The 11,292-nt window shown below is 41.8% G+C and overlaps 1 protein-coding gene across 1 annotated transcript; it reads right to left on the bottom strand.

Moving 5' to 3' along the window:
• Nucleotides 1-1,036: 1,036 nt before the first annotated feature.
• On the bottom strand, nucleotides 1,037-1,959 carry LOC145642916 (uncharacterized). The gene is made up of 2 exons (XM_081694074.1): nucleotides 1,637-1,959; nucleotides 1,037-1,595 (listed from the first exon to the last, which is right to left on the bottom strand). Exons 1-2 carry the CDS (start codon nucleotides 1,957-1,959, stop codon nucleotides 1,037-1,039), a joined length of 882 nt encoding a protein of 293 aa, XP_081550200.1.
• Between the last annotated feature and the right edge of the window lie 9,333 nt (nucleotides 1,960-11,292).

The following is an 11,292-nucleotide window of genomic DNA, read 5'->3' as shown; positions in this document are numbered from 1 at the left end:
CTGGCTCATGCAGGCTGATCTGATGGTACCCTGAGAAGGCGTCCATGAAGCTTAGCAGGGCATGCCCGCTAGTTGAGTCTACCAACTGATCTATCCGCGGCAGCGGGTAACAGTCTTTCGGCCAGACCTTATTAAGATCTGTGAAATCAACACACATTCTCCACTAGTCATTTGCTTTCTTTACCATGACCACATTGGCTAACCATTCTGGGTTGTCACAAGAATCAATGAATCATGCTTCCAGGAGCTTCTCCACCTCCTCCTGGATTGCTTGGTTTTTCTCCGTGGAGAAGCTTCGCTTTTTCTGCCTAACTAGCTTAATATCCTCCTTCACATTCAGCCTGTGTACCATGACTGCTGGGTCAATTCCGGGCATCTCATCTGCGGAAAATGCAAAAACGTCTTTGTTCTTCCTCAGTATCTCTATGAGGTGTACCCCTACTCCTGGATCAATGTCTTTCCCGATTTTCACCGTCCTTGAGGGGTCACCTTCTGTGAGCTCGACTATGACGTGCTCCCCACTGGGAAGTGGCCTAGCCATTTCCTCTTTTGCAGGCTCAAATTTTTCCATTGCTAACTTCTGTTTATCCTTTTCCCTATGATATTCTTCACGCTTCCTTTTCCTCGACTTCCTCTCAGGTTGTTCAGTGGGCCTTCTCTCTAAACTAGGCTGATGTCTAGTTTTTGCGGACTGCTTTAGGGCGGTTATGTAACATTGTTGGGCTGTCTTCTGACTTCCCCTTAGCTTTGCTGACCGTCCCTCATTAGTTGTGTAGGCCATGGCAAGGTGATAGGTGGATACCACCCCACCTATCTTGTGGAGGAGCGGTCTTCCCATGAACACATTGTAGGGTGAGGGGGAGTTCATCACGAGTAACTCTGCCCGAACATCACGCCTTCTTGATCTTTCCCCTACTCAGACTGAGAGTTCGATTATTCCTTCTGGGGTAAACCCTGTCCCATTAAATCCGGTGACTTCGTAGCTCACCCTCTTCAGGTATTTTCTGTCCAACTTTAGCTCGTTGAACGTGTTGATTTATATGATGTTGGCTGAGTTGCCTCCGTTTATCAGTATTCTATCCACTTCCCAGTTTGCGATTCTCATTGTCACTACCAGCGGGTCATCATGAGGGTAAATTATGCCCTTCTTGTCATATTCGTCAATTGTGGCCTGCGGCTGCGGGGGAAGAGGTGGCCATCTACGCTTATCATTGTCATTTATTTGATGTATCATCGCCCGTAGGTCAGCTCGCGCTCTGTTAACTGTTCCCCCATGTACTAGACCCCCGCTGATCACATACACCCTGCCTTCTAGCTTGCCATCTATGTCTCTGTCTCTGGATGGGCCCCTACGACCTGCTCTGCGGTCAGGGCGGCCAGCTCTATCCTCATCCCTCCTTCTGGGAGGGTCATCGCGTTGCTTAAACTGATTCAAGTACCCTCTCCTGACTAAGTCTTCTATGTTGTCCTTCAAGTGCGTGCATTCTTCTGTGGTGTGACCATGGTCCCTATGGAAGTCACACCACTTGCTGGTATCACGATTCATGTTAACCATCCTCGGGGGTCTCTGCCAATTGTCATCAGCTTTATTCACGCTGAATATATGAGATGGGTTAATTGGGTATATTGGTCAAACCTCCCAGGCCTTGGCCCTCTCTTTGGGTCTAACCTTCTCAGTCCTACTGCCTTGTCCGCTTTTCTGTGGTTTTGCTCAGCCCTGCTCGGTTGGTCCGCCCTAGGTGTGTTCTCTGCCCGGGTGACCTCTGCCCGCTTAACTGAGTCACCAGGTGCTTTCCTACCCAGCATTGCTCTGTCAGTCTCGTCTGCTTTGATGAACTCATGCGCTTTGCCCAGTGCTTCAGCAAGTGTTTTGAGGCTCTTACGCCCCATATACGCTCTGAACGGTGATCCTGGTAGTAAGCCACTCTGCATTGCTAGTAGTGCTACCTCTTGGCTCATATTTGGGATGGTTGTTGCCTCCTTGTTGAATCTGGTGATGAACTCCCTCAGGGGCTCGTCTTTCCCTTGAACCAACGACATCTGCTCGGTTGTCATCTTGGTTTGGTCTACTAAGGTTATGAAATGCTCCATGATTATTCTCTTCAACTGGCTGTACGAGTATACGGAACATTTGGAAATGGCTCCATACCACTCCGATGCCAGCCCCTCCAGGATCGGCGGGAAAGCTTTACACCAGACTGAGTCTGTCATAGTGTAAAGTACCATATGGTTGTCAAAAGCTGACATGTGGCTTTTGGGTGTTGTGGTTTCATTGTATCTGCAGCTTGGCATCTTTACTTTCTCCATTGGTTCCTCTAGAATCTCTCGGCAAAATGGGGAATCATCTAAAACAACCTGGATTCGCGCTCGTTTGTCTCTCTCCGGGCCGGGTCCCCGCGCTGAGGTCGGTGACCTGCTGCGGGGGACCCGCTTCTCCGGGCTGATTCGAGTAGGGATTATTTCCTCCACACTCCATTCTCGATTCAAGTTACGATCTTCCAGCTCCAATACCTTCTTCCTCAGCTGAATGAGCTCTTTCTACTTAGGGGTGAGGGTCGAGGACGCCGGCTTTTTTACTACGGGCTCCGCAGCTGCCGCTGTCGGTGATGGACTTGCCCCCTTACCCATATTGGTGAGGACCGCAGTCATTGCAGCCAGCTGCTCCTTACTTCACTTAGAGAGGTTCTGCAGAATGGCTGGCATATTTACGGGCTGCAGGTTCTAAAACAATGAGTTCATTTTTCGCGCCTGTTAACGGCATTCCGTATTTGAAAATGGAGCTGGATCCCACTGGGTCTACTGGTTTCGACGCCGCTTTAGCAGCAGCTGATGTCGATCCGATGGGGTTGGATTTCTGCGAGATGGTCGATTTGGGGTTTCCGGTGGATCCTTTTGGATCAATGGTTACTGGGGGGTGTTTTTTGTGGTGTTTGGCTGGTCTCATTAGTTTTAGACATGGGTGTCTGTACAGTTTCTTCTCCGTCCATGGTGGTTAGTTAACTAGTCCCTAGCTCAATTGGTGAACCTCAGGTTAGATGATACTACCCCTCCTTCTAGCGCCATTGTTCCAGGTGCGGATCCAAGGGTTCTGCTGGGTGAACTGGGTCCCGTCAACTACCTACACAAGGCAGCACACGTAAACTGCCCTCGGGGGTGGCTCGAGGAACCCCCCTCCAAAGCTTAAGTTAGAGAGTGTTTAGAGAGAGAAAGTGTACTTAGAAAGATGTAGAAAGTATAATGACTTGATTGTCTTACCCCTTTTCCGTTGTACTTTACCCTCTATTTATAGGTGTACCATCTCCTTCGTGGAGAGTTCAGCCTGGTCAGCTCTGCGGGCTGACTCTGCCGGGCTAGTGAGCCCTCCTTTAATTGCTTTCTCGGCAGTAAGTGCGCACCCTGGGGGCTGGGCGATAGTTCAGCGTGAGCTATCCTATACACTTTCCATGTGGGATCTTTTTGTGAAAAAGTCCCACATTGAAAGATGAGTGGAATTCACAAGCTATCCTTCCTTATAAATAGCCAAAGCATGGCTTGAGAATTCTTTGCTTGAGTGGGAGTTAGAAAGAGGATTGCATTTTGGCAAAAACTCTTAAACTCCATTAACACTTGGGTTTTGATCGGACCTTGCTAACTCCAAGGTAGCGGACCTAAAAAGTCGGTGTTCGTCTTTTGTGGGTGGATACCATTGGAGGCTCGGTATTTTCGGAGCTAAAGCTTTCAAGTAAGAGCCCATTAGGTCGGGCGAAGCACGCGTCAAAGGTAAATTCCGATTTTATCCTTTTATGTTTATTTGTTATGCTTTATGGTTTTATTAACTGCGAGTGGTTCTTTGGGTGGGGGTCGTTTCCACGGTAAGTTGGACTTACCAAACCCCAACAAACTTCAAAACAAAATTTAATAAAAAGAAACTACGAAGCAAAACAAAACTAAACTATCAAAAAGTAAAGATAAGAAAATAAGAACTAATTAACCAACTAAACACCTAACTAACTACAAAGCACTATACTATAAAATTTGGATTAAAGGGTTTGGATTCATGGGATTTGGACATTAGGGGTTTGGATTTGTGGGAGCAACACATGCATCATCATCAAAGAAGAATCATCACAACAACAAGATCAAGAATGAGAGAAATAAGCATGAAAAGCAAACGCCATCAAAGAGAGATCAAGATAGAGACCATCATACAAAGAGGAAAAAGAAAACAAAGCAAGCTCAACAATAAATTGGCCACCGAGACAAACCCCTAAGAAAAATGAAGCTCCCCCAAGCTAAACATGAATACATCTCAACATCCCATCAATACAAAGCAAGCACCCGTAAAATAAGGGATGGAGGAAAACGGCACAAAAATGAGGGAACTAGCTACCACCACCACTCAGTTAGACGCCATCTTGGTCATCCATATCATTGGAAATCCCGGATGGGGGACCATAAGGATCCCATCCCCCGGTGTAACCGAAGTTATCTTACTGCCAAGGGGCAAGGGGAGTAAATTGCTCGAGCAAAGCTAGCGGTAGTGGGTGCTCGGGATGCACATAGGGGTAGTTAGGATCACCCCTATAGTCGCTCCCACCAGGAACACAGTAATAATAGTTACCGTGCTCCTCGGGGAATGAGCGAGTCTCGGTGTTGGACCCCGGGGGTCCTTGCTAATATGGGTACGTAGGTACCCTATCACCCCCAAAAGATAGTATAGGACCATGTTGGGATGGAAAGTATGGGTAGTTAAATAAGGGAGTGATGTCTCCCCGATTAACATCCGCATCATACAATTGTTGTTGTTGGAAAAAAACATACCTTGTTACATCTCCAAAATTCCTCTCATTTGAGTGTAGAGGGCCTTAAAATCTTGATCATACATACCCTCCAGTCGAATTCGCATATCCTTAAATTGAGCACTAAGGGCATCCAAGTTAGAGCTCGCACATTGGTGGTGTTGTTCTTGATTTTGTTTCTGTTGATGCAGAATTTGTTGTTGTTGATGTTGCTCTTCTTCTTTTTCTTCATCATCACCATCACCCATCTCTTCATCATAGTTCTTTGCCAAAAACTGAATTTGATTTAATTGCTTGATGTCGAGGTGGAGAGTATCAACATCTCCCATCGGAGTACAAGATGGCAAATAGTGATCGAGCTCAAGGTTGGTCACGAGCCTCGTGACCATACTACCACATGGAATCTCGCCGGATTCCTTATCTTGCAAACCTAGGAAATACTTCTCAAAGGTGTACCCCAAATTTAAGCAACCTCGGTATTTCTCACGAGTAGTCAACCAAAGAATCCGAAGCTCTAATTGACTCATTTTGCCCAACTCTTGCTTCAGGAATACCGAGTACCCCAAAAGCCGATGAAGAACTCGAAGACATGGTTAGAACACCTTACTAATCTTAGCATACCGGTCTCAAAGTCACCACCCCCAAAAATGATATCCCACAATGAGTTTTGATCATACTCATTGTTGAAGAAGAACTCGGAGTCCAAAATATCAGAAGTCGGATCAAAGTCAAGAGCCGCATTGAACTCTTCAAGAGAATGATCAATATAGTTGTTGAAGAGTTGAAATCGGACCCGGTAGTTTCCTCCCTATACGGAAACAAGATCCACCGTAGCCAAAAACACCAAAGTAGGTTGAACATAAGTACGGAAGCTACGACTCACAAATGTCCCCATGCGGAGGTTATTAAGCAATTCCCTTAGATCCTCATCAATTTCCAACTTGATTATATCCGGTTGGAAGTAATGTCGAGAGGGTTTTAGGGAATGGTTATCTCATAGTTTGGCAAATCTTGCTTTTTGGATTGGGTGGGTGATTTGTATTTTTGGAATAGGGGTAGATTAGCGAGTTTGTGAGGTAGAGAGAGTAGGAGTGGGTTCTTCAATGGTTACGTTGGTGTTGCGTTTCTCGAGAAGGTTCTTTATGTGTTTAGACATGGTGATCCTCCGAAGATATTAACTTAAAAGTCCGATCACACAACACCACAAACACCACAAAAACACCAACTAACACTTCAAGATCCACAATCACACTCCTTTACCAATACCGCCAATTAATAACTTACTAACAAAATAAAACAATCTCAATTTTTCACAATCACCACAAATTAATAACTTACTAACAAAATAAAACAATCTCAAATTTTCACAATCACCACCAATTCAAATCAACAATTGCTTCCCAATCAATCACCAATCACAATAAGACCAAAACCAATGCTCATCAAACCAATATCATACTACCAAACTACCAAAAATCCAACTTCACCAATTCTCAACAAATATGCTCAAATATTCTACAAAAAATCAAACAAAACAATGTAAGCTATTATCAATTGTAGGGCATATTTCAAGCATTACCCCAAACTTGAACCCCACTGTGATCATAAACTTAAGCATGATAGCGTCCAAAGGGAAAGAAAATAGAGCAAAAGAGTCGCCAACAAGTTTTAGGAACTTATAAACCGTTCACAGGGTGAAGGTTACACCCCTTAATGATCCAGGAGATCGTTAACTCCAATAGGTCTGGAACCATGACTGGTAGTTCGGGGATGAAGGTACAAATCCAACCTAAAAGAGATTGAACCTGCCCTAATAATAGGCCTCTACTTTATTCTGATCGTATTCATGTGCGCTTTCTGAGTAACATGTAATCATTAGGTTTAACCCTAAACCTGTTTAATCTATGTTGGTTGAATTTTAATGCACAAATAAATCTCTTATTGGCGATCACTTGAGTTATAATCAAATTAACCCTAAACAAAATTATTAATTATCTTATTAAGCATGATTACAAGTACCAATTCCCTTTAAACATGCATAAAAGGTGTGATCAAGCAATAACAAAAAATATCAAGCAACATAATAAATCATAACAATAATAATCAATATTAATAATCATGTTAAAGCATATAATAATAGCAAGATCCTAGGCATGATACTAACAAGATTAATAACAAACCCTAGCATGTCACTAAACAATAAAAATCAAATCTTTAACCTTAACATGATACTAACATGCTATTAGGAAAGAAATAGGAAGCATCACAGGAATCATAATAAGCATATTTGATATTATAACTTTTACCCTAAACATGATACTAGGAAGATCAAAACGCCCTAACATGACACTAGGAATCATAATAACAACCTAGACATGTTCTATATCATAATATCAATAAATCAATTAAAGTACTTACTTGGATGCCTCGTACCTCTTTCTTATAACAAAATACACACGTTAGTAACTACAAAGAAAATAATAAAACCAAAGAATTAAATTAAATAATTGATATAGAGATTAGGGACCAAACCCTCAGAAATATCAAACCTTTCACGTCTAGGGCGAAAACAACTTCGAACGTGGCTAGATGTGTCTAGTGCTAATGTATGAGGAATTGTATTTGTAAAAAGCTAGGCTTAGAAAGAGAGAGAGAATCAAAAAATTATTGATGAGAGTTGATGATTGAAAAAGGGGAGATATGGCCTCTATTTATAGAGAAAAAAGAGAGTCGAAGAACAAGAAAAGAATCCGAATTCGAATCGAAATAGAACTCGATGGATAGCAGTTTTTGTGGATTTTGTTTTTATCATATCTTTTGATCCAGACGTCCAAATAAGGCATATGATATGTCGTTGAAAAGCTCTTGAAGTCTAATTTGCAATCCAATTTGAATCAGATTAAAATCTTTTGTAGATAAAAAGATATGGCCGAATTAGTTGAAGGGTGTTAGTTTTGGATAGAGTTTCATATTCCATTCATATCTTTTTCGTTATAGCTCGGATTTAATAATATAATGTATCATTGGAAAGATAATTTCAAGATCTATCCAACCATATAATATTTGGATAAATATTAAGAGGCACAAAAATAATATCTAACTATCTTTGAACATCTTTAAATTCGAATAGAATTAGGATTTAAGAAAAGGAAAGTTTTTATAAAAGGAAAGTTTTTATTTAACTCAAATTCTTTAATCTTATCTTTTCAAAAAGGATAATTAAGATCTTTTAGAAACTTATAGAAGCTTCTAATTAATCCTAATTAGTTTAGGAATAGGATTAGAACTTTGGACCCTCCACATGATCATTGGGTCGTAGGTAAAAACCGGTTTTGGCCAAGTTTAGTATTTTGGCCATAACTTCCTCATTATTCATCGGAATTGGGCTTATAATATATTGTTGGAAAGGTCTTTTCAAGCTTCATCCAACTACACCATTATTGGACCCTTATCATGGACCAAACTAAACTGGAATGCACGTTTTTTAAAAATAAGATAAGAAAAGAAATATTTTTAAAAACAGAAAGAAGAGATATTTTAATAAAAACATCCTCATCACTAGACTTTTCACACTTTCGCTTTGTTCGATAATCAAATGATGTGAAAGGTATTCATAACTGGGTTTGGTTTTGGGGAGACACATTTGGGTGTCTACAGAAGCCCCCACTTTGACTGAGTTTGGAGAAAGGCAAGTTTCGAAAACAAAAGTCAAAGTATCGATAGGGACGGAGAATGATTTAGAACGCTCTGCGATCCTAAATCACTCTTGTAACACCGATGCCTGCAAAATTGGCGTTAGTTAAAATAGATAAGAGGGTTAAAGAAATGCGTATCTTGCACCGTCGAGCACACGTCTCTGAAGGTAACCGATTTGTTGCTGCATTTGTCGTTGTGACAACCTTCCACAAGTTAGGGAACGCCATCTTGCTGTTTTGATGTTCACTCGTCTCTGAACAATGGAGCTTCTTTAGACATGTTCACGCGTTCTGAACAAAGAGCTTTTCTTACCCTTACCTCACTAACATTTCTTACCCTTTTACCACAAAATTCGATATAATCGAATATAATCACATCAAAAATCGCGAAGCACCTTCCCATTGCTCATGCTCATTTGAATTAATCAAACTCCATGAATTCACCCTATAAATCCAAAAGAGAAACAAGTGAAAGAAAGGAAAATAAAAGAAAGAAAATTAAGAAAATAGAAATCAAAAGAAAAAGTTAGAAATCTCCGGGTCGCCTCCCGGGAAGCGCTTGCCTATGGTCCTAAGCTTGACCCTTCTTCCAAATCATGGAGGGTCAAAGGACACCACCTTATTCAAAGTGGCGGAAGGTACAAATTTCTCTTCAATTTTTAGCAACTCCTCATTGTTGCTTGATGAAACTTCATTTGCTTGAACTTCAAAAACAACTTTCTCATGCTTTAACTTCAATCTCATTCTCGTCTTCCTAGAAGCTCTTGCCTTCTTCTTAGCCTTTTTTCCTTCTTGTAGACGGTTTAACACCATCCACATCCATGGAATCATCCTCCTCCTTATAAGGGCAAAGCTCAAACCAATGCGGAATGTCAATTACCTCTTCGTCTATAGCCTTTGTGTAGACACCTAAAAATGTCTCCCCAAAACCAAACCCGATGATGAACCACCAAGAACACCCACGAACACCACCAGCTAACACCGGCAGCCTCGAGCAACCACCATCAACCTCCGACCAAGCAGCAGCCGCCTCGACCCACCACCAGCAGCAGCCTCAACCCACGACCCACGCACGACCCCCAAACGCCGCAGCTTCACTTAATTAAATAGCCAAATTAAAAAAAATAAAAATGAATATGAATGGAGTGGTGGTGGTGGTGGCCGGAATCTGAAGAAGTGAGAAGACAGGTGAGGACGAGGGAGACAGAGAGGAGGAGTGAAGGCGGGGGAATTGAAAATTTTGGGAAGTTGAATGAATGAAACAGGGAGGAGAAGAGAGGGTGTAGTCACTGTTCATAAGCCCGCTTTTTTTAAAAAAAAATGGTAAGCGGTTTAGCCTTGAACTGCTTGCCAATTTAACTAATGGTAAGCGGTTCAAGGCCAAACCGCTGGCCATTAGTTAAAAGGCAAGCGGTTCGCGCCAAAACCGCTTCCCATTTCACTTCCCTCTTTTTTTTTTTTTATTTTATTAATCAAATGGGAAGCGGATTTTGTAAACCGCTTGCCTATAACCGCTTCCCATCACATTTATTCTACTAGTGGGAAGGTCGAGTTTCCTTACTTCCTCTTGCACTCTCTCAACACTCTTCTTTTTCTCACGGACTTCCTCTTTGCTCACACTCTTTGACACATCTTTCTCTTTTTCCTCATTTGAATCACTCTTCTTCTCATCCTCCTCACTATTCCTAGAAACTCTCTCTTCAAGCACTTTTCCACTCCTTGTGGTGATAGAATGAACGGTTTCTTAGGATCAACTCCTTGAGAAGGTAATGAAGAAGAGCTGGCATAATCTTTCAAGGTGTTGGCTAGTTGAGTGATTTGGGTTTCAAGCATCTTATTGTGTGTCATCATGTCATTGAACTTTTTATCACTCACCGACATGTAAGTGTTCAAAATCTTGATTTGGTTCTCGATGATCTCCTCTAAGGTAGTCTTGGAAGATGGGGTTGAGTATAAGAATTATCACCATTGCTTTGAGGTCTTGAAGCAAACTCGGGTAAGGGTCCCCTTTGGTTGTTGTTTTGAAAATTTCCTCTATTTTGATTGTTCTAATTACCTCGGCCTTGATTGTTGCCAAAATTTTGGTGTTGGCCACCAAAACCATGAGATTGATTTTAATTCCATACCCTTGGCTTTTGTTTTGATTACTAAAACCTTGATTGTTATAGTTACCTCAGAAACATTGATTTCCTTGGTTCCTATAACCACCATTGTTGTAGTTATCAAAACTACCTTGTTGGTGAGCATTCCTATCCTATTCCCAAAATCCCTTGGACCATCAAATCTTTGTCCATTATTATTGTTGGAAACAAAATTCACTTGCTCACAATCATTGTTTTCAACATCATCACAATTTTCAAAAGCATTTGGACAATTAGAAGAGTCATGGTCATAAGACCCACAAACATCACAAAAGACATAACCACTTGGCATATTAATTGAGGTAGAAGGAATAGTATGTAAAGTTAGAAGGTGTACCTCTCCCCTTAATGTGGGAGGGAAGACTTGGCGCAATCGAAGAGGCACTCTCTAGCTTGGCTTTGATCAATGTCATCTCCTTCCCCAAGTTTGAGATTTGGGAAGACAAGTTATTGATTGCATTGATATGATCAACCGAATAGACCGTTGAGCCACTCTTGCTTATAGGCTCTCTTTCTCCCTCTTGCCAATCCATGTAATGATGAACTACATCCCCAATTATGTCTACAACCTCTTCTTTGGTCTTGTTCATAATCAAGCCTTCGGCTCCGCCATCAAGACACGACTTCCCTTGGGGGCTCAATCCTCCATAGAAAATTTGTATGATTTGGTAAGTCGAA

This window comes from Chenopodium album, chromosome 8 (assembly GCF_948465745.1).
Source record: "Chenopodium album chromosome 8, dcCheAlbu1.1, whole genome shotgun sequence".
NCBI lineage: Eukaryota > Viridiplantae > Streptophyta > Magnoliopsida > Caryophyllales > Amaranthaceae > Chenopodium > Chenopodium album.
The sequence above is the reverse complement of the archived record's forward strand: the minus strand, read 5'-3'. Positions and strand labels throughout refer to the sequence as shown.